This window comes from Podarcis erhardii (genome assembly GCF_964252035.2).
Source record: "Podarcis erhardii genome assembly, chromosome: 3".
NCBI classification, from domain to species: Eukaryota; Metazoa; Chordata; class Lepidosauria; order Squamata; family Lacertidae; genus Podarcis; species Podarcis erhardii.
This window is the reverse complement of record NC_138507.1, coordinates 60,083,618-60,107,551: the sequence shown is the minus strand read 5'-3', so window position 1 is coordinate 60,107,551 and position 23,934 is coordinate 60,083,618. Positions and strand designations below refer to the sequence as shown.

Here is a 23,934-nt window from a genome sequence, read left to right as displayed (position 1 = left end):
ACAGAGCAACAGGAGCTCACCCCGTTGTGCAGATTCGAACCGCCGACCTTCTGATTGGCAAGTCCGAGAGGCTCTGTGGTTTAGACCACAGCGCCACCCACGTCCCTTACTTGCAGGTATGTAGCTAACATAAGACCATGACCTAGGGCTCTTGCAGAGGCCTCTGGAGATATGTTCTCACACCATACATTCCACAGAACTTTACTAGGAGCTGTGTTTGAGTCCAGTACAACTGTCCTGGTGGCCTCAGCCCCATGGTGGCTCTGCTGCCCTTTGTCGGACTAGCTGCAAACTCAAAGGAAAAATACAGGGAAATGCATTGCTCCTTTGAAAATAAGGGAACACAGTTTTTTAAAAATGATTATTCATACTTTATGAATCACTCTCCTGCCACAGTTGGAGAAGATCTGCCTCTGGATATCAGTTGCTGGGGTTCACAGGTAGGAAGTATGCAGCACCACAGATGTCCTGTTTCTGCATCTCCCCATCAGCATCTGGATGGCCACTGTGAGAAATGGATGCTGGACCAAATGAACCTTTCTCTCATTAACTCTCTAAGGTTCTTTGATATATTTCTTGAAAAGTAAGAGAATTAAAACACATTTAGGGCAGAACTAAAAATGTGTTTTGGTCATATACCTGCCCCAGACTGTTACCTTGAGGATAGGGGCGTTGTTGCAAAGAGGACGACAGGTAGGTATTGATCGGGGTTCTATTTCTCCCCCCCCCCCCATTTTTTTTTTTATGATTCCTAAGCACTTTTGTATACTGCTTTCATAAGGTGAAACATTTACAGCAATTGAGTGGGGGAAAAGGTTAGCGTTTCCTCTTTTTTGAACAGGTCTGGTGTCAAGCAAACAGTTCTGCTTTACAATGCATCTTTGTTGCCACTGCAGCGGGGACAGAAAGACAACTTTGGACTCACTTAAAATAATCTGCAAAGAATCATGAAAGAATATGCTTTTTTAATTGTTTGAGTGAAAAAGTCAAAAGGTGAAATGGCAGCAGTTTCAGCCTCTGAGTGATAGGTTGTAAAATGCCTGCCCAAGTAAATCCACAGAGATCTCTGACTGAGAAAGCATTGTGTGGTCAAAATGTAATAACAATAAGAGCTCAGGGACAAGCTGGTTCCATCATTGTTTGAAAGATATTTTGTCCGCCCGCCCCCCCCCCCCCCGGGTATTAAATGCACAACTACTAGTTTTGCCAAATTGACAGTTCAAGACCCAGGGACTCTTTGGAGCTTTAGCATCTGAAAAAGGGGAAATCTTCAACGCCCCAAAACTTCATTTTAGAAGGAATAAATCTGCAACATGAAGGAGTTACCTAACAGCAAGTCAGTGGGTCCTCAAAAAAAAACCCATAAAGGCTTTGTAAACCTTAGAAAGTTTGGAAAATCCTATTCTAAATGATGCTTCTATGTTATTTTCCAAAACAGTGTGTGGATGACAAGGCTGGAAAGTTTCTGGAACTGTAAAGTACTGGGAAGATGACTAAGTAAATCAAAGCATCAGTAGCACACCCCTTACCTTACTTTGGGTCATGACAAAAAGAGTTTCCAGACAACCCTTATTTTAAGGTAGACTCCTTATTTTAAAGGGATCTTATTTCAGATCATCAAGTTCCATGCAGGACATCAAGGAAAAGGAATCTTGTTCATCATATTCATTATAGATCTTTGTATTGAGGGGCCACTAATAAGGAGGAAACCCAGGAATCTTGGAAACCACTGATTTCTAACAATATATGTTTGCCTTCAAATAAAAATGGACAGATACTGCCTTTCTTTAAGGCTACAGGTGCTACATCACTACTATGTCAGATAATCCCACACAGAATCAGTCACTGTACATGAAATTTGTTCGTGTGTAAGCTGTTAACAATGCATTTTCTTCATGCTAACACAAACTTTCATTTTTGACATTGGCTAGAAGAAAAATTGCCCCCAAAACATGACAGACCACCTTTCACTGGCAGCTGCCCTTTTGAAACCATTTAAAATATCTGCTCCATGCTTTTGTGTGATGCACAAAGAATCCGGTATACACCATGGCTCTCAAAAATATTTTCTGCTTTCATTATATTAAAAAGTATCTTGCCTGTGTCTTGCCTGTATCTTGACTGTGTGCAGAAGAACTTGAAAAATGAGGGGTTTTTTAATGTCAGATGAACGCACTAAAGGCAAGTGGGACTGTGCCAGGATTTCCAGGGCTCACTCAGTAGCTGGCAACCCAGTGCCCTTCATAATACCAATCTCCTGTGACTACCCTTTCCTGGCCTTGGAACGGTTTGGGTGCCAGACTTCACAACTTTAAAGCGTACTTGGCTCCAGTTCAGTTAACATGTAAGATTAATTAGGAACTAACCATTTCATTGAAGTGCATCCAAGCCAGCCTTTCCCCCCTTTCTTTTCAAATTCATGGTTTGCCTCTCCTCATTATGGTGGATCAAGGTGTGCCTGCGTTTCGAGACATTTCCGTAAGGATGTGATTATGAGAGAGACCTTTTTGTGGTCCTTGGTCTGAGAACGCTCCAAGAGCTGCCAGTTTCAGTCCATTGCAGCTGCAGTGTTCTGAGGAAACCAGGATGAATATGGCTGATAAGTCAGGCATGCTTCATCTTTTCCCAACAACATTCTTGTATGGATTACAGAGTAATCTGACATGCAGGCTTTGCCAATTAAAACAGCCATGGAAATGACTGAAAGTGTTTTCCTTGGCTGCATCTGGCCATCCTCTTTACCGATCGAAAGGAACAAGGGTTAATTTGATTTAATGTGTGTGAAAAGTAATATTCCTCATACGAGGATACCTCTCTCATTTTTGGCGTTCACGATCAATCCGTTCCACTAATCCTGTCCCAAAATCAATGAATAAAACCAACTGATTTAAACCAGAAAGAGCTGAACAGCTCTCTTTTGTTGGAAGTGAGTAATGGCAATTTAATAGGAGACAAGCCACTCAGAAAGCCTGTGCTCAAAAAGAGCTAACGTTCAATTGTCCCAATCAGAGAATTTTGTTTGAGAAAACATGTTAAAAAGCTTCCCGTCCATCGTCTCTATTCCCTCTGAAATGCTTGACGACGTTTAAGATTTAACTTTATCACTGTGGAACAGTGATGGGTTGCATTCAAAGCAGCTCTACAAGAATGTTCCATTGGCACAAGGTTTTCTGCTTGTGCCATGGAACATTTCCCCCCTCCTCCCCGCAGTGTGCCCCCTAAATCTGTTCTAGAGGTTCTCTCAACCTTCTGGAGCAGATTTGGGGAGGGTGCACACAGGGGGAGAACAGAGGGGAAAGTCCCACTGCCTAACCAGAAATCCTTGTGCTGGCAGGATGGGTTAATTGAATGCTGCCCTGTGTATTGCTGGACTACAATTCCCATCATCTCTGAACATTGACATGATAGGAATTGGAGTCCAGCAAAATCTGGAGGGCCACAGGTTTCCCACCTCTGCTGTAGGAACACTGAGGAGCTGCAAGTTGCTGACTGACATCAGGATAACGCTGAGCGATCTAAAGTTACCCAGGCAGAGAAATAGTAAACCAAGTAAATAAAAAATAAAAAAGATGCTCCGAGATATAGGGAGGACATGTCTCTGGTAATTAAAAAACACACACACTATTCACCCTCCTGTACTACATTTGGTTTTAACAGATTTGTCAATTACCATATTTTTTGCACCATAACACTCACTTATTTCCTCCAAGAAAGTAAGGGGAAATGTCTGTGCGTATTATGGAGGGAATGCCTACGGGTGGCGGGGGGGGGGGGATCTGCTGCAGTCGTGAGCAGAGGATCCATGGTTCCCCTTCCTTCCCTCCTCCGTGGCTCGCTTTGAAACAGCAAAGCGGGAGAAGAGCCGCTGAGTGGGGAGGAGAGAGGGACAGAGAGCCTGCTTTTTAAAGGAGCAAAGCGGGAGAGGAGAGGAGCCGCTTACACGAGTGTAAGGGGCTCCTGTCCGGTTGGTTCCTTTAAAGCAAGCAGGCTCTCTGTCCCTCTCTCCTCCCCACTCAGCTCGCTACATAGCAGCAAAATTTTTCAGCTCGCTAAGCCGGGGATGAGCGGGGAGGAGGTAGAAAAGCAGAGCCTGCTTGCTTTAAAGGAGCAAAGCGGGAGAGGAGAGGAGCCTTCTCCCCTTATACCCCTCTTCTTCATTATTAGCAGCATCCTTCTCCACCCACCCCACGCATGCTCCTTGTCCCTTGAGTGCTTTTCCTTCCCTCCCCACTTAAAAAGCACGGATCCACATGGATCCTCAGGATTTTTGCACTGGGTCACCCGAAATTCACCATCAGATCACATAGCATGTCCATGGCTACATCTTGCACCAAAAAAATCACGCACCCACTGTTGCCTGGGGCTGCAGTGGTGCAAAAACGTGGTTACAAAGCATGGATCCACATGGATCCTCAAGATTTTTGCACTGGGCTACTCCAAACTCACTGTCAGATCACATGTCTGTGACCACAGCATGAACCACAAAAATCATACATCCACTGTTTCGTTTAGAATTTTTTTTTTTCTTGTTTTCCTCCTCTAAAAACTACGTGCGTGTTATGGTCGGGTGCGTGTTATAGAGCGAAAAATACGGTATATTTCTGTTCTTCAATTCTTTCAGGAACTCATGAAGTAAATAGTGATCCAAATAAAGAAACCTCATTGCTGTCAGCTGTATCTCTTCAATCAACTGGCAAATCTGAAGTTAGCAGCAAATTAGGCATGGAAAGTTTGCCCCTACAAGTGAGAACAAAAATCGGATGCATTTTAGTAGATTTTTACACAGAATTGCTTAAATCCTACTTGTTAAATTTGGAAGGAAATTTGCAATATCATGTACTATATACAGACTGGGGTTTTCTGTTTAAGTCAGAGGTCATTGTAAATATAAGGATGGCTATGCAAGGGCGGCTGTGGCTATAGGAAGTGCTCAATATTTATATATATATATAAAAAACATGCATGGGAGTTGCTGGTTCTGTGTTGAATCTACAGGTGACTTTATCCACTACATCCAGCTTTTCTAATAGAGCCAAAATATTCTGGGAAAAGGAGAACGAAACAGCTGTGCAAATAATGCTTGCTCAATTACTTTTAGACATTTTAGTATTTTTGTTGAAACATCTAAAAATGATTTCCTTTGTACAATTACAAGATCCATTACATCTGGTTGCAGCAAGATTACCTTTTTATTAGAAAGCAAGCATTGAACCAAGTAAAACCAAATGGTTTAGAAACTTATCGGTGATAGCCAATGCCAGTAATATTCAGAGTAGACTCAACGTGAACTCAATGAGCCTAAGTTACATAAACTCAAAGGTTTAAGTAGATCTACTCTGACCATTAGTAACATTGGATATTATCTTATTAAGAGTTACTTACTGCAATTAAGTTCACAATCACTCACAGGTCACAGCTACAATATCTATAATAGGTAATTGGAGTGTAATTGTTTTACTTATTTATTACTTTCCTTAATTTCATAGCTCACTATACAATCCAGTAGAATTATCAGCATTTTATGGAATATTTTGCCTTCACAGCTAGATTGGGCTGGGCATGTGCCTCCTATAATTTCTGTAGCATGTTCTTTTTCCCTAATTAAGAAATGTTCCTCAATATTCCAAAACTGGGGTAGCTATTTTTAAAAAAGTAATCTGACTACCAGAATATCTTAACTGCACCATTGACAATTAGGGGATAGAGGGGAAAATTTCCAAACAAGAAATGAACACACAAGAGCCAGGTCAGATTTCAGGTTTATCCACCTTAAACCATGTCTAGGGTTTTATAAACTACGGGGCATGGAAACTTTTTTCATGGTGATGATTCATGGGGCTACATGATGTTTCTCTAAGCCAGTGATCAGCAAAGTTTGCTTTCACAGGATGTGCTATCTTCAATGAAACTGGAACAGGGGAGATTCACTGTGTGTGGGTGTGGTCCTGTCTACCTTATAAAGTGCTGTGTCTTCATGAAACAGCCATCTGTGTTTAGTTACACAGTTTATTTGAAGGCAGCTATTTCTGTCCCATTTCAAGGAAGATTCCATGGCTGGAGTCCTCTGAGTCCATATGGCAACCCCCAAAATAGTTATTTCCTTAAAACATACACACACACAGAGAGACACACACACAGGTGCAAAGGAATATAGTAAACAAAAGACAAAGAGTAAAAAAAAAGAGAACTTGTTCAGTTCTGTGCTATGTGTGCATCTGTATAGAAAAAGCAGAAGGAGCAGAAATGGGCGGGAAAGAGACAAAGGTTGCCTTTGTCTGATAAATGCATTTTCCAACCATTTCCCCAAAATGTGTAATAAATCCACAAGGCTTGCAAACCATTTCCCTTCAGGCAAACAAACACCAGACCTGAAATGCTCTAGATGTTTGATTAAAATAATAATAACATTACAGTCCCTTTGAATTGTTTGAACCATCCTCCCATGCTGCCTTTAGGAAGCTGCCGTCAGTTAACACTGACTAGCAATGGCTCTACAGAGTCTCCAGCAGGAATCTTTTCTTGGCATACTTGGAGATGCCAAGGATTGAACCTGGAACCCTCTGCATGCAAAGCATGTGTGATCTGATGGAGCTACACCCAATCTCCTTGGTAAGCAACATAAACAGAGCCAGTTGCTTAGTTCCTGCCCAATCAAAATTTCTGTCCTTCCTGACCTTGCAGTGATATGCTAGGAAGGTGTCAAGTAATTGGTTCCTATATTTCTATATTCAGTTGCTTACCAGAAACCTAAGAGAAGGTGTCTGGAAGTATGGACTGTATAAGTGTGTGTGTGTAACAGCATGTTACTATATATATCCCTTTATTACCTTTGTCTCTCTTCTGTCCTTCTCACTTCATGCAGTATAGAAGACAGGCAGTCTGGTATATGTCCATGGACTTACAATGCTTTGTAAAGCACTGATGGTACTGGGGAAATAATAATTGTGTCGTTGAAGTAGCCCTCCAAAATTGATTTACTTTTACCAGAGGTGCCGTCTTGTGTCCAAGATTGAGGGGGCCCAGCACGTGTCATGCATGTGTTACGTCATGTGCACTTCATGCCTTGCTTGTGTGTGATGTCATGCACCCGGTGTGCGACATCATGTGCACACACCATGTGCACTATGTGACATTCTTGGGAGGAAACCAAGCGCAGAGTGGGTTCAGTGGACTTCAGCTCCTCCTCCTTGGATACAGTGGTAAATTAAGAGCAATCCTGAATTAAACTTGCTAATAATAACCATCAGGACTTTCACTCTGCCTTGTTAAATAGAACTGCTCTTCCATGACGTCCTGGAAACTCTGGGACTAAGAAAAGACACTGTTGGCCACAACTTGCAATCCAGTTATGCACAATTGATACAGGAGGGGTGTGGTGGGACAGATTTGCATTATAATGTTAATTGTTTAATGTGTGACCCACCAAGCTGAATGTAGCCTGCCAGCTGAATATTGTGGTGCTTCACACACACACATATCCTAAGCAAAGAGCAGAAGCAGGAAGTTCATCAAGTCCCTGACTCCCTGGTAGAACACAGAACCGTGGATAGGTAACATTCAGCCTAGTGGATCACAATATATGCAGGCCTAGTGTAGCACTCCCTTGAACATCTTTGCGTCCTCTCTTTCTCTCGCACGCACTCTCTCTCTCTCTCTCTCTCTCTCTCTCTCTCTCTCTCTCACACACACACACACACACACTATACATCTAGGGCTGCCATTTGAACAAGTGGAACATACAAGTCCTATGAATAACTTATCCAAGCAATGGGTGAAAATGGAATGAACGATGGAAACAATATTATGAACATCCACCTTTTGCTGGCATAAATTCATTTCAATACTTTTGTGTTTGCTTTTTGCACAGCAAAAAGAAAGTATTTCCGATACTAAGAAGAACAAGTATTTGTTTTTTTCCACTGACCCAATGGAATATAATATGCCACATCAAAGAGAACCAGATTCCCTGGTACATCAGTATACTTCTGCTGAAAGAACGAAATCACATCCTGTTCAGCCAGTCGCATTCATACCATCGGATGCATTCGAGGAATGTAACGACAAGTGCAAACAAAAAATAGTAAGTATATCAAAACCAAATTCATACCTGAAAACAAAGATTTTGCTTTAAAAGGAAAGGACATCATGCATACATATGCTTTAAGCTGCCCAGAGAGGCTGGGGAAGCCCAGCCAGATGGGTGGGTTATAAATAATAAAATTGTTGTTCTTGTTGTTGTTGTTGTTGTTGTTGTTGTTGTTGTTGTTATACATGTAGGTAGATAAATACTGTACATGGATAGTTGAAATTACCACCTTTGAAATAAAAACATCAGCTAGCAGCCTTAAGGGAAATATTCCTAAATCCACACTATTGGGTTTGTCATTGTGAAACCTTACTGACAGTACAATCCTATACATAGAATCATAAAGTTGGAAGGTACCCTGGGGATTATCCAGTCCACACACCCTCTGCAATGCAGGAATGTGCATCTGCCCCATAGGGGGTTCAACCTGCAACCTGGATGTTATCAGCACCATGCTCTAACCAACTGAGCTAAGCTGTGTAATGCCTGTTTAGAAGTGTGCCCCAATGAATTCATTGGAGTTTACTCACAGTATAGGACTGCAGCTCTGAGAACAGTGTTATGTGTGAATAATGGGTGATGCCCAACATTAATTCCATTGGATGGTATGCAATGCTAGTCCTACACAATATAGACCTGTTGGAAGTGATTCAACATGACTTAGATTCATTGATTTCAGTGAGGCACTCTGACTAGGAATTAGTTGACTTCCACCCGTTGAAATTAATGGTCTACTCTGAGTATGACGAATGCAGGACACCACCCAATGGAATTACAAGCCTGGCATGCTTCTGAGGGACCACCCTTTCCAACCTCCACTGTCTGAAGAAAGGACGATCCTCCATGGCCAAACATTCCTAGGGACTGAAAACTAACATTCCAGGGAACTTACCACAAATTAAGTTTATTTTTGCCTTTCAAACTTCTGCATTTGGGTTGAAGAAAAGAATTTGCAACATCAGGGAGAATAAATTAAGCCACATGCACTGATGTTAGTAATGAAGACAGCAGGGAGTTCCGATAGATACATTTGATGTCAAAAGAAAATTACTCTTTGGTGAGACAGAAATTATCTCACTTGAATAATATTTTTCCTGAAGCTCTTTTCTCAAAACCAATGGCAATCCTTCCAAAAAAGAGAAAGAACAAGAGAGGTTCTTGGCATCCAAAAGGTCTTCCCAGATTTCTGAGTTTCCTTTTAATGCAATAAACTGTGTCCTAACAAAACACTTTCTGGAGAGCCGGCTTATGTTCTTGTTAATCCAATAAAGGGAGAAAGGACAGGGCTAAGTTTTGTATATGGATCTAGCATATTGAAAAGGGGCAGAGCTCAGTATATTAGCAATGTCATCATATTTCAGTGAGTAATCATGCTGAATTAAAGCAGGCAATCATGACCAAGGCAAGGCAAAAGAAATACAGAAATATACTTATTGACTCTGAAAATTCAAAGAAACTATTGGGCACCCACTTCAAGAGATGATTGGATAGATGTTTAGGACAATGAAATAAGGTGCCTCTTCACACAAAGTATAACTAATAGTTGCAAGCGACTCCATGGATCCCTGATGTACTATGGGTTTTAGAAACTGTTGTCTTCTATACACAGTGGGCTGGATGGCTTTGGGTAGAGTGATATAGTGTAGTAGTAGATAAGAGCCTATTCTCTGAATGTGCTTACTTCCGTGTAATCTTGCTCAGTCAACAAATATATATGAAGTGGTCAACTGTGCTGTTCACTTGTTTCTTGGAAAGTGGGCTTCAATTGTTTCAAATACTTGACTGGAATAAGCAGAAGTACCTAAGATGTCCTGTGATAAATAAGGGCATTGTGCTTTATGAACAGACTGTTTCCCTCATAAGCTGCTTAAAATCTTTTCTAATGTTTCAGTTCTATTTGTTAAAAAGCCATTAAAATTACAACATGGGTAGCACAGAGGATGGTGACAATATGAGGCCAGGGACTGTTTGAAAGACTAGCAAGTAGCTGCCCTGAATTGTAATCCTCAACAGGACCAGTGATCTGGTTTGTCTCCTTATTTAAATATCACCATCTCCTGCAGTTAAATAATAAGGCTTCTTCATGTTTTTTTAAACTGGCTTACTTTGACAAGTTTATAAGCATTGAGGTCTGTCTAGAATCAGTTCCAAGGTCTTCTTGCTCTCATTCTCTTTCCTGCTCCCCAAACTGCATTCTAGAATTTTTGCTGCTGAAGCAAAAGCCTTGTGAAAAAGGAAACTCTGAAGCAAAACATTACCAAATATGTCTGCTCTCCTGCCCATGTCTTTTTTATTTCCACAGGAAAAACCTCCAGACGCTGGTGACGACAGGCTAACCAATGAACAAGCAGCAGAGGCTCTCGTCACTGGGAAACAGGAGGGCGAGCGCCTGCCAAGAGCTGGTCTCACGAAGAGGAAGCCCTTGTAGGTACCACAGTCAGCTAGAGTAAAAGGGACACTGTCAGCTGAAACGTCAGCATAGTCAAAGCGTATCTGTTTGAAATTGTGGCCTACCTTCGGGAATGTCTCTTATTTTCCTAGCCAACTTCTCCCACTCTTAAAAAAAAGTTCTCTTTTTCTTTTCAAGCTGCACTTCGCAGTCAGACACGAGCGCTATGTGCTCTTGTTTCTTCTCTGCTTTCCATACAGAAGGTCCAAAGTTCAATTCTCAGCATCTCCCAGTAGGGCTGGGGGAACCTTCTGTCTAAACCCATGGATAGCCTCTGTCAGAAGATGGTCCAGTGGTCTGACTTGGTATAAGGCAGCTTTCTGTGTTCCTATGTTCGCCCTTCTTCATTTAATTTAAATCCATTACTTCTAGCCTTACTCTGTTGGGCAACAGAAAACAAGTCTCTGTCCTCTTGTGACAGCCTTTTAGGTACTCATCCTCCTCTCCTCTGGTGTTCTTCTGTTCTCCAGGCTTAAATATGCCCAGTTCCTTTACCCTACCTTGTAGGAGGACAGTTATTTATTTACTTATTTTTACCCCCAAACCATCTTTGTTCACCTATGAACAATTTGTTTACATCTTTCTTAGCATGGAAAAATATTGTCGGTTTTATTTTAGAATGCTACATGAGCGAATGTGTCTGCCATTTATTTTCTAATTGCTTGCTCATGCAGTTATGTAACTGGATGCTAAAAGCAAATAATTTGGTTTGAGATCTTGGACCCCATCAGTCTTAAAGGTAATGGGAAGAAGAAGGGATAGGACAAAATGTGGAACTCAAATTCTCTGAGCCCAGGTAGCTCCTACCTGTCTACCAAATCCTTTAAATTGTGATGGGCAGAGCCCTGCTGCAGTCTGGAAGGGGAGGGGCGTGGATTTGATGCTTGTTGATAAGTGCATCTCCTCCATGTACTAGTTCCTCCCTCATGCAAGTCAGCCATGCAACTGCAGGACAGGACACTGGTGTCAGAGCAGGAGTTGTTCCCCAGGCCCACCTCGTCCAAGCTCCTTTCTTACTCCCCAAATATACTGTAAATTGCAAATTTAAAGGACGGTGGGATAAGCTGAGTGCACATCCATATACGCAGTCAAGTGGAGATACAGCCTATTGGTGATGCATTGCTTTTAGTAGAAGCCGCACAGTTTTGTATCCAAGTGCTCATTCTGCAGAAATCAGTGCCATATAATTATAAAATATCTGCTCTCAAATGGACATTTGGAAGCCCATCTAAATGCAGATGTTGTCAGCAAAGCTGTTCTGTTAGACAGCATCTGTTCTCGGATGCACATTTTGATGTGCATCTGATTTAACCTGGCACAAACCATGAACATTTTTTCATGGGTCTAAGCTTGTTACATATTTATTCAAGGAAAAAGCCTCTGCTACAAAGAATTTACACTGTTGTTCCAGCTTGCCCTGCATGGCTTTAGGTCTTGGGATGAAGCTGTGATCTGAAAATTACTTTTCCATATATTTATGAGTGTTTTTGAGTGCATATATGATGCTATTAGAATAACAAAATCTGCATGTCCACTTTGAGTTTATTTTGGTCTCTGCATGGTGCTCCACACCACTCAAAAAGTAAACATGACAGACACAACATCTAACATCTGTATTTAGTAACGCCTCTGTTCACAGCATCAGCAAAACGCAGCCTGGGGCTGCTTTTTATGTGGAGGCACTTTTCCCTAAAAATAGATATGTTCTCCCTTCCCTTTGAATGTGTCCATTTCTGCACAGTGGGGACATCACACAAAGGGGGGAAATGGCACCAAATTGCACATGCCAATCTGCTCTGAGAGTTAACTCTCCACAAGTTAATTCTTCCAGTCCTGTGCTCCCAGAAAAAGAAGAGCCTGTGTAAAGTTCCTTGTATGTTTCTTTGGGAAAGTGATTCCATAGTTTCTTTGAGCTGCTCTTTGTTAGAACTTTTAGGGTCCATCACTATTTTGAGGTAGGATTGAATCACTTACTGGCAAATTTGGGTTATGCCGTTAAAGTGGATTTGGTGCTCTTGCTCAACAAACCTGTTCCCCCATCCCAAAAAGAGAGTGGGAGTTTTTCTGATAAAAGGGGTGGCAGGAAAGTATATTGAAAAGTATGGGTTAGGCGCAGGATTGCTTGAAGTGATATCACGCCAAAAAAAACAACAACAGAATGAATGTGTAATCAACAGATGATCAGGAAGTGAACTAAATTTCCCTTCCTAATTACTATGCTGGACATTGACTAAGGTGGGTGAATACTCTCCATTTCCCCTTTGCTTTGTCTGGCACAAATGTAAATGTGAGCATGTGTGTTTGGTTTTAATGGTTTGGTTTCTTTGTTTCCATGAGTTCACAGGCCAAAGAGACAGTAGGGAAGAGAACAAGGCCCCTCCCTTCTCATGCAAGCTATTTCAAACTATTAGGTGCTTGCCTCCAGTAAAGTAACTGTTATCTTAAAGCATCTTCCTATCACATCCAAACCAAGTGGCCTGTGATAAACATGAATGCCGCCACAGTTACTTGGATATGTGGGTGTATACTGGAGAAAGTGCATCCCACATTATGTGGGCATAGAGGATTTTCAGACCTTACTCTTAGCCCAGGCCTCCTCAAACTCGGCCCTCCAGACGTTTTTTGGCCTACAACTCCCATGATCCCTAGCTAGCAGGACCAATAGTCCGGGATGATGGGAATTGTAGTCTCAAAACCTCTGAAGGGCCAAGTTTGAGCAAGCCTGTCTTACCCAGATAGATGGGACTCATCAACTTGGGAAGGTAGCCCATCTAGGAGGAGGAAAACTCTGATCCTAAACATCCACTGTCATGAGGCATGTTTTTTGGGAGAAGAAAAAGTTAAGGAGTAAATCCTACAAAAATATGGAGTGGAGTCCCCAAGGTGACTTGGACGCCTCCTTCCGGCAACTCCTGCAGCCAAGCTGGTGCGAAATGTATTGCTCTGCTTTTCTTTGGACCACATCAGCAAGGACAAAGGGGGGATGTCTTGTCAAGTGGGCTGACCAGGATCTCCATTCACACTGCCCAGGCTTGTGTCCCAGGGAGGTCACTTCAGTGTTGCTAATGCAGTGGTTTAAGTTCACCCCTGGAGGAGCACTCCATTGTCTCTTGAGACCAGACAGATGCCAACAACAACTCTTAGCCAATACAAAGATCGCCGTTTATAAGTTCCAGCTATGCCTGTCATTTCCTATTAATTGTAGTCCTATGTGGAATCCTATTTCCTGTCTGCATCCTTTTTTGTTTCTGAGTAGAAAGTTGCAGAGAGAAATAAATTATTGGGGTGGGGGACTGGTTGAGTTCACAGTGTTCCTTCAGGGCCTTGCCTTGCTTAGATGCTTTACTCTGGCACTTGTCCAAGTATGGCTTAGATAAAAATAGCCAGGGCTAAATATTTACCTCTCTTCTAGTAGACGAAACTCAGTATCAACCTTCTCACTGTGCAAATCCCGGGATTTACCAATGTTTGTCAGCTGGAATTCTTTCAGAGGTCCAATCTGATGAAAGCCCAAATAAATGATTACTTCAGTGCAGAGTTTCACAAGATGTTACAAGGGATTAGAGCAGGACTGAGCACAGGGATGCCATTTTTGGCAGCAGTCGTGTGTCTCCATAACATTTAGATATGACCCAAATCTGTTAGAATCACAGATTCCAAACTGTGTTGCTGTGAAACATATCAGGGTTTCCCCAATAAGAAGATCAGTAGTGGACAAAATTTCCTGCACGTATGGATGGGGAGAAATTCAATTCAGCTCACATTTAAAAGCAAACCTACCTGATTCACACCTTCCAAAACAATGCGCAAACCAAATCAAAGCTAGCCTTTGAAGCTCACAGTTCTTTGAATTTTGGGACAGTTTTCTGTTCATCTGTCTGTCCCTCCTTCCTTTCCTCTTTAATTTGCAAAGGCTGATATAAATAAAGCTCAGTTTGCCTTTCCATTTACATCTCTGCCATGGTTATGTAACTGGCACACCTTGTTGCCATAACAGCTGCTGCTTTCAGTCTAACCCTTAACAAACAGTTCTACCCATCAGGCTGGGGAAACTCTTATATTGGCATTTCTGAATTTAGAGAGCCAGTTTTGTTGCTGCTGTCTTCTGGTTATGCACCTCCCCATTCCACTGCCCCATATGCACACCTTTTACATGCCCACATGGTCTCTCCTCTACATTTGGGCTTCTGTGCTTGGTTCAGGAAAGCCGCAGTGAATTTCTGCTCCTTGAACTTTGTTTTCTTGGATTTCTCTCCACATCCATTTCCCACTCCAGACTCATAATATTTTTCAGACTCTGAACAATGGATTAGCTGTTCTCTCCAAGTAGGTTTCCAGAAACAGGCTTTAGAGTTTTGCCATCTGTTTATCTTTCTTGGTATTCCAGTGAGTAGCTCCTTTATAAACTTTGCATGCAAATAACACCAAAACACTGAAAGGAGTTGTTTGTTTTTACTTCTGAGGTGGCTACCATTGCACGTGAGTATCCGTGTGGGCAGCAGATCACAGAAGCAGTGACAAAGGTGACAAACATTACTTTGGGTCAGCAATGAGACGTGCTTTATTTATGAGATACAAGGAACACGGCCTGGATGGGGGGAGGAACACTAGCCAGTCACAATTTTAGATATGGGATGACAATTACACTTGAATCATAGGGCCGAGAAAGGGCAGGGGGAACATCCAGATGCCCCTTTTCTTGTGCATTCATGATGTTTGGTGCTCATGATGGTATCAGAGAAGTTATATGCGACCTGATGGAGGACAGGTTTCTGAACAGCACTACTTGTTCCACAAAACGGACGTGGGTGGCGCTGTGGGTTAAACCACAGAGCCTAGGGCTTGCTGATCAGAAGGTTGGTGGTTCGAATGCCTGCGACAGGGTGAGCTCCTATTCCTCGGTCCCAGCTCCTGCCAACCAAGCAGTTCCAAAGCACGTCAAAGTGCAGGTAGATAAATAGGTACCGCTCCGGCGGGAAGGTAAACGGCATTTCCGTGCGCTGCTCTGGTTCGCCAGAAGCAGCTTAGTCATGCTGGCCACATGACCTGGAAGCTGTACGACGGCTCCCTCGGCCAATAAAGCGAGATGAGCGCCGCAACCCCAGAGTCAGTCATGACTGGACCTAATGGTCAGGGGTCCCTTTACCTTTACTTTACTTGTTCCACAGAGATACTGAGGGATTTCCACCATATAAATCACACTGTCCTTCATTACAAGGACTGGGTAACAACATCCTATCTTCTTCCCTAGTTTTTACAAATTCATACCTACTAAAATTCCTGACCATCTTTGGCAAATGACCCCCCCCCCATGTGAATTATTGTGAGGTGATCTCAAAGATGTGAAGTTTTCCTACAGTTAAACAAATCAAAGCAAGGGATTCAGCATTCAGCTGAGAAGGATATCAGCTGCTCAAAAGCGTTGACAGTGGGACTGCTCACATGCCATTTAGCTTGGGAGGTCTTCAATTTGTAGGTCTGCTTACCCATTATCACTGACTTGTGGCAAGACATTGCCTCACTCTCTGGCTTCTGTAGGGCTGCTGACATTACTGCTTCCAAACGCCCCCCCCAAACAATGACGTGATTATTTTTGTTTTTATTTTTAGCACATCTTTTGCACAGATGGGAGATGTGGTAGTCTTGTATCATTAGTTACACCCATATCGTGTATAAAGATCAGAGTTCCTGTCCTTTGCTATTTTGTTTCCTTCACAAGATTCATGAGGGTTTGAAATATTTGTAAACATGTTTCTCAGATTGCGTTACCGGCATTCAGAAAGCAAGCTGGATACACAGTAAAATGGTCATCATCTGTTTTCCTTTTTTGTAGCAGCAGCTTCAGAACTGTTAGTCTGGTAATTCTGAGCATTCCCCATTCCTAGTGAATAGTTGTTTTCCTCAGGGCTGGATAAGATGGGGAGGCAGGCCTCAGGATCATGACATCCCCCTGGGCCATGCTCACTGATAAAAACATAAGAGGAGCCAAGCAGGATCAGGCCAGTGGCCCATCTAGTCCAGCTCCCTGTTCTCACAGTGGCCAGCCAGATGCCTGTGGAAAACCCACAAGTGCAAGAACAGTCTCCCTTCCAGCTACATAATGATGGGTGCTGTCTAAACAAATACATATTTATATTTTAAGGTTTGAACTCAACAGAGTAACTGAGTGAGCGGGATGTCAGGGACTGGCTGGGCACTCAGGGGTGGTGGTCAGATACTGATACATGGGCACCAGGTGAAGTGGGGTTGGAGATGACTTGCAAGAAGGGTTCCATGGTCTGGGGGAATCTGTAGCAGCCAGGAGACAAGAGTTAGAGGCAGGAGAAGTTGCAGGATTGGAGAGTGAAGGACACTTGATGCAGGAGGAGGGAGAGATAAGTAAGGCTGGTGTAGACACAAAGGCTTCCTTACCTCCTCCTCCTGCCCCTACTTCTCCTGCTCCACTGTCTCCCATGACCAGGTAGAATTGTAGAGGGATGAGCAGAAGCAGGTTACACACAGATGTAATCTTTGCCTGCTTGCACACAACTCGGGTGGGGAGGGGAAGATGGATAAGCTGAAGTTGGGACGGGGCTTCTCTTTTGTTGCAACTACCTCATCGAGTGCACACCTAGGAGTAGTTGAGAATCAAAGGACTGATAGACGTGCTTTTTCCCAACTTATAAGTGTACTTTAGACAACAACGAGTTAATTCCTCATTTTGTACATTCCTTGACTGACAGCGCAGTGACACAGAATGACTTCTGCTTGCGCAACAGAACTTCCCCTCCTCTCCTCCCTCTGTGTGCACCCCACATCCCCTCAAATCTTCTCCATAGGGGTGCAGGAAACTGAGAGCAGATGGGGGAATTGCGGAGGTGCATGCAATACATGGAGGTGGAAATTAAGTTATGTGGAAGGCATTCTGCTTGTGCAATAACTAGTTGGATTCAAGCCTGTGACACGGTTTTTCAAGTGGCAGTTTCTACCACAAAATAACTGCAGGTAACAGGGGACGTCATGCCTCGGAGGCAGTGGCGTAGCATGGGTTGTCAGCACCCTGGGCAAGGCAAGTAATTTGCGCCCCCTAACCCGTGGATTTGCGCCCCCTAACCCTAACCCCCAGATGTTGCGCCCGGTGTGGCCGGCCCCCCCTGCACCCCCCACGCTACGCCACTGCTCGGAGGCCTCTGCTTGCTGCACAGTCTGTTACGAACACATGGAGGAATTGTGCAGCTTGGGATCAGGAAACATTTTGTTCCCTGCTTTTGCTTTCTCACTTTCTTCAGGCGGCATTCCCAGCCAGAAGAAAGTGAATTTCTGCCAGAACATAATGGATTTTAATCACTCTCATATTCAAACATAGGGTATGCTAAAAAGGAAAAAAAGGGGGGTTGGAATCCACCAAGCCTTCTACTTAGTTGCGGTTTGATTATTTGCTATGATGAACAATAAACCAGAAGAACGACATTTCTTTTATAATACTGTAAACTTAAATGACATTTTGGTTAAATAATCTGACAATGAGGGAAATGATCCGGCTGCAGCTCCCTTCTATAAACTCCAAAGAGCAAACAATGATCTCATCGATACTGCAGTTGCTTGCCAATGGTAGTGGGAATGAGCAATTTGTAAGTGAAGGAAGCAAAACTCACCCCAGTGAAAAGTTCAATGAAGTCAACAGTACTCCACCAAAAGGAGACTTTCCCGTCTATCTAGAGTACAGTGCTTGAATATATTTCAGGAGTTTGCAGATGTATGATGCTTTTCAACTGACCTGAGCTATTACATATGAAGGTTGAGTTGAGTTAGACCATTAGTCCACCCAGTCCAGTATTGCTAGCAATGTCTGGCAGACACTTTCCATGGTTTCAGGCAAGGGTCATCTAAGAGGGAACGGGCCATATAAAAGGCTGCCTTATAATATTACAGATATTAAAAGTGGAAAGGGTTGAAGGAATGGGTAAGAAGCATCTTGAACTACACAAGGCCACAACTGGCCTAGTCTGAATGATTGCATGTTACCTCCAGGAAGCAGAAGCAGCACACCTCTGAATACCAGTCCTGGGGAACAACAGTGGGAGAAGGCAATTGTATCCAGGACCTTCTTGTTGGCTCTCCATAAAGTTTATGGCATAAGCATCTAGTTGGTCATTGTGGGGAACAGGATGCTGGACTAGACATACATTTGGTTTGATCCAGCTCTTATGACCAGCTCACTGCAGCTATGCTAATGCAGCTATCAGGGTTTGGCCCTAAAAGGTGGCCTATAAATATTATGAACGAATGAATGGACAGACAGACAGACGGACGAACAGAAACCCCGGGGACACCCGCTCTTGCAATGATGATGTAAACGTTGCCAAGGTTTCTGCCATTCCATAGCCTGGATGCTGCAGGATCATGCTGCAAAAATGCAGTTGGTGGATAAGCCAAAGTATGTCTTCACTGCTTGTGCTGTATCAATTTTGCCATTGGGGCCTACTAGAATAGGTCCAATGCAATACAATTTACACACCATAAGTTGCAATCTAAATATATAATTAAACCATTACAGCGGTACCTTGGTTCTCAAATGCCTTGGTACTCGAACATTTCAGCTCCTGGACGCCGAAAACCCAGAAGTAAGTGTTCCGGTTTTCAAATGTTTTTTGGAAGCCGAACATCCAATGTGGTTTTAGGTTACTGTTTCTGGGGCACCTGCACCAATTGGAAACAGCACCTTGGTTTTCGAATGTTTCAGAAGTCGAATGGATTTCTGGAACAGATTACTTTTGAGAACCAAGATACCACTGCATTTAAAAATAATGACAATATTTTGATATTTTGAATTAAACTACCTATCATTATCATTATCATATTTATATCCCGCCCATTTGTCTGGGTTTCCCAGCCACTCTGGGTGGCTTACAATACATTAAAAATTATAAAACATTAGACATTAAAAATTTCCCAATACAGGGTTGCCTTCAAATGTCTTCTAAAAGTCAGATAGTTGTTTATTTCCTTGACATCTGATGGGAGGGAATTCCACAGGGTGGGCGCCACTACCAAGAAGGCCCTCTGCCTGGTTCCCTGTAACTTCACTTCTCGCAGTGAAGGCCCTCGGAGCTTGGAGTACCAGACAGGCATCTAATATTAACCATGGCAGCAGGTGTGGATATTGGTTCCCCATTATGTAAGAAATGCAATCCTTCGTTAGATAGAAGGTTCCACTCCAGCTGCTGCTATCTGATTAGGATAGGCAGTGGTTTTATGTTGTGAGGTATTGTTAAGGGAATCCTGTCCAAAAGGTTTGCATTAGTCTATTGCTGTTATCTTTGTCCATGGACTTTTCTTGGCAGGGATACTGGAGTGGCTTGCCGGTTCCTGCTCCAGGTGGATCACGTTTGGTCAAAACTGTCCACTATGACCTGTCCATCTTGGGTGCCCATGCACGGCATAGCTCATAGCTTCTCTGAGTTATTCAAGCCCCTTCGCCATGGCCACCTCATGAGAAGAAAAAACTCCCTGGATAAGACCCTGTTATTGGGAAAGATGGAGGGCACAAGGAGAAGGGGATGACAGAGGACGAGATGGTTGGATAGTGTTATAGAAGCAGCCAACATGAGTTTGACCAAACTGCAGGAGGCAGTGGAAGACAGGAGTGCCGGGTGTGCTCTGGTCCATGGGGTCACGAAGAGTCGGACACGACTAAACGACTAAACAACAACAAAATCTCTGTTATCATTCAACAGCAGCCACATAGGTGAATACCAAGCCCATTCAAATAGATTTATTGATGGGGCACTTTCTACTGCATATCAAATTTATACTTAAGATCCACTGAAAACAATGCGACTACACAGATGTATGTGCATCTTGGCACCAGGCTGGGGTGCAGGTGTGAGAAGAAACTACCACCAGATTTTGCTATGCAGTTATTTGTAATATTCAGAGAATTTCCTCACAATGCACATTTGGAAGCATGGGCTTTTTGTTCTGCTATTAGCATAACTTACCGGGGCTGGGGAGTGGGGGGAAAGAAATCCCAGCTTCTGATAAACCTGAGGAGAATGAAATGTCTGGGTTTAAATGAGCTTTTGTGGTAAACGTCACTTGGCTATTTTCTGATTCGTCTGCTAATGAGCTGGTTTTGCAGTGACTTTTCTTAGTTGATATTCCTGGAGGGCCCTTGACATTCCATGAATGTTTTTGTTTTTATTTTTTAGAAAAATGTTTTTGCTGCCTCATGGTCACTTTCCAGTTGCAAATCTTTCATTCAGATGCTAAACAGATGGACAGGTTTTAATTAGCTGGAGTCTGATTGCCAAGGAGACCTCCTTATTTAAACCCAACAAGAGAGTCTGCTTTCAAATCCAAATGTGCCCATAAAAGACAGCTTTATACTAAGGAGGGAGCAATAGTTTTATCACTGTGTGGTCATTAGCACAGTTCACATGGGTTAAGTTGGAAAAAGACCTGCGATAATATTCATGCCTTGCTCCCCATTATAACCCATTTGTTGCCAGTCTGCCAGGGAAACTAAATCTCTCTTTTGCAAAAGCACAGGAAACAATTGGCATTGGTCTCCAAGCATTTTAATTTAGCCTCTCTTGAAGTTGCTGTAATAGTACCTATATTTTTAGTATGTTGCCCTTGGCATTTCGCATCCTGAGGGGCAGTTATAAAAATAATAACAAGCAACCTAACTTGTTTTTATACTGTTGAGAACAGTCCAGCCTTCTGGCCATGTAGGCCCTGGCCTAGGAGGTGTTGAATGACCTTTCCCCCTCCTAGTGGTAGTGAAGGTCAAAGTAGGAACCGAAAAACAGTGCTGTAATGCACAACATTTCAGTTTCCCTGAACACAGCCCTGGAGAAAAAGCACTTTTGTCTAGAAGTCACTTTGAATGAATTCTATTTACACCGTATCCTAGCTGACTGTAGCAACACAAGTATGATTTAACAGCAAGGTAGGTGTGCATTAACTTCACAAAAGGTACTCCAAAACTCACAATACTGGACCCTAAATAAATTTCAGTAACTTTCACCCATAATTTCCCAAGATGCCTATCAAGTCAACAGCAAGCATTCCATGCAGTCATTTAAAAGTGAACCTACTTAATTCACACTTTCTGAAAGAATACACGAACCAAAACACAGCCATCCTTCAAAATTCAGACTCTTTCTTGAATTTTGCAATGCTGTACTCTAGCGCCGTAATGTGTGCAAAAATGTATATACTAGGATAAAGCGTGCAATAAAATGTATATATTGTTGAAAATAGTATTCAAAATGCATTTTATCAGGGGAATTTGCATTGCAAAAATGTTGATATTGGGATAAATTCACACATGTTGGTGAATTTTTGTGAGGTTTTCTTTATTAAACACATTACAAAGTTCTGTGGAATGTGGAGAACTGAGCCTGGAGAGTTACTAGCACAATGGTAGCCTATCGTTCAAGTGCTTCTGCTGTTGCATGTACATCTGGGGCTGGCCCTGATGGCAATTCCTTCTCTGAATTCCCAGCCCCATTTCTTGAAGAAGGGGGGTCTAACCATAGGGTTATGAGACAGCTCATTGTTTTAGGAGTTAGCAAACCCCTTGGCTTTCTACCCATGTTTTGCGACTGTAGCTACCTTGGATACTCATGACTCCTGGATGGGAGAAGGCTGCTGCATTGAGTTCCATAATGGAAGAAAGATGGAATATAAATACACTAAAATGAACAGATAAAAATGAACAAGAAAGGGCATATAAATCAGAGATTTCAAAGGTTCTTGGACACGATTCACTGTATTTCAGAGCGTTAGATTTCTGGCAAATGTATTTCCCCACATTACTGCTTTTCCCGTAACCTGGAACTGGTCCCAAGAGTTAAACAGGACCCATTTGTGATGTATGGGCACACTTTATTTGAGATGCTATGTGATGCTAGGGATAGCAGTGTTGACCTTGTCAGAATCTCTCCACAGTTAAAACGAAAACATGAACCCACCTCAAACAGAAAACAATAAAGGTCATTTTGCCTTCTGGAAATGTTTTGCAGTAGCTGTAATCTTTTGTTGCCATTGACAGAAAATAAGCAGCTAACCGGTAAACAATAATGCTTTCAATTAGTCATTATGATCATTCTCTGGGAGTGCTAATGTCATTTTGCTACAGAAAAAGAACATTAAGTGCCAGCAATGATCAGTTTATCCCAGCTTATTCTTCCAGTAAAGCTCTTTAAGGCAGGAGTTTTATTTCTTCTTATTCCTTTTGCATTTGTACTGTGCGTAGGCCTTAAGTCTTCCAAATCCTTTGGATGATCACATGGATTTACGAAGAATGGAAATCTAACACATGCTGAAGATCTTTTTTTCTAATATTTAAAATGACTAACTAATGGTGGTGTGTGTATATTTAATGGAAGTATTTGTTTTGCATGAAAGCTGAAGGGAATATTGAAAAAAATGGTGTGTGCATTTGCTGTGAAATAGTTACTTTTGTGCTTAATGTTAGGCTGACTGCCATGTGTGCAAACTTCCAGAGTCCACCATGAGGACTTCACTATATAGGCAGTATATCAATGCAATAAATAAATAGGTGGTGTGCAGTAGCAGATGGCATGGTGGAGCAGCAATGCTCACCTGACCTCTGGTTTGTTGAGTTACTGCTGCTTATTAGGTCAGTGGGGGATGCAATGGTGGGGTTCGTTGTTGTTGTTGTTTAGTCGTTTAGTCGTGTCCGACTCTTCGTGACCCCATGGACCAGAGCACGCCAGGCACTCCTGCCTTCAATGGTGGGGTTAATGCAGTGCAAATGCCCTGGTTGAGCCAATCTAATGGTCCCACCATTGCAATTGCATCACACCAACATCACTGCCGCTCCCCCTCTACTTCCCCATCAGTAGCAGCAATGTGACCTCCGTTTTTGATACTACTAACAAATGCACTTCTTATACCAAATAATCACTACAATTCCCACCTTTGCCCCAAATTAGAAGAGGTAGGGACCATGTTTAGGTGGCCCAGATATACCAAGCTCACTTAAGCTGATACATCAGAGCGTCTTTGTATAGCCTAGTTGCGGACCGTACACATTCGTTGAGCAGATCTGCAGCAGAAGCCTACTTCACTGTGCAGATTGACTGCTCATCTGGGACCCAATGAATGGGCCAGATTTGTCTTTGGATAATGATTATGGGACTGGGCATCGCAATAAAGCAGGTACAACAAAACAATTTCTTTTTTCATAAATGTATGGAGAGTGGTTGGCAGGGGGGCAGAAAATGCAGGACAAAACTTTGGATACCACTAGCCTTATAGTAGCTGCCATCACCACCAAGGCTGAGAGAGCATAACCCTCATGAAGGCAAAGGGAGGGGGAGATGATGATTATGGGGACACTGTACTATATTATTCAGCAGGGTGACTTAAGGACATGGCATCTGCT

The 23,934-nt window shown here is 42.7% G+C and overlaps 1 protein-coding gene across 1 annotated transcript in view; it reads left to right on the top strand.

The window, feature by feature from the left end:
- LOC309338620 (uncharacterized protein) overlaps positions 1-23,934 on the top strand; it is a gene marked incomplete at its 5' end in the record, with an annotated part of 131,770 nt that overhangs the window by 69,200 nt on the left and 38,636 nt on the right. The window contains 3 exons of the mRNA XM_081855940.1: positions 4,622-4,743; positions 7,868-8,080; positions 10,389-10,510. Of these exons, the coding sequence (XP_081712066.1) occupies positions 4,622-4,743; positions 7,868-8,080; positions 10,389-10,510 (457 nt within the window). The remainder of the gene's footprint in view (positions 1-4,621; positions 4,744-7,867; positions 8,081-10,388; positions 10,511-23,934) is intronic.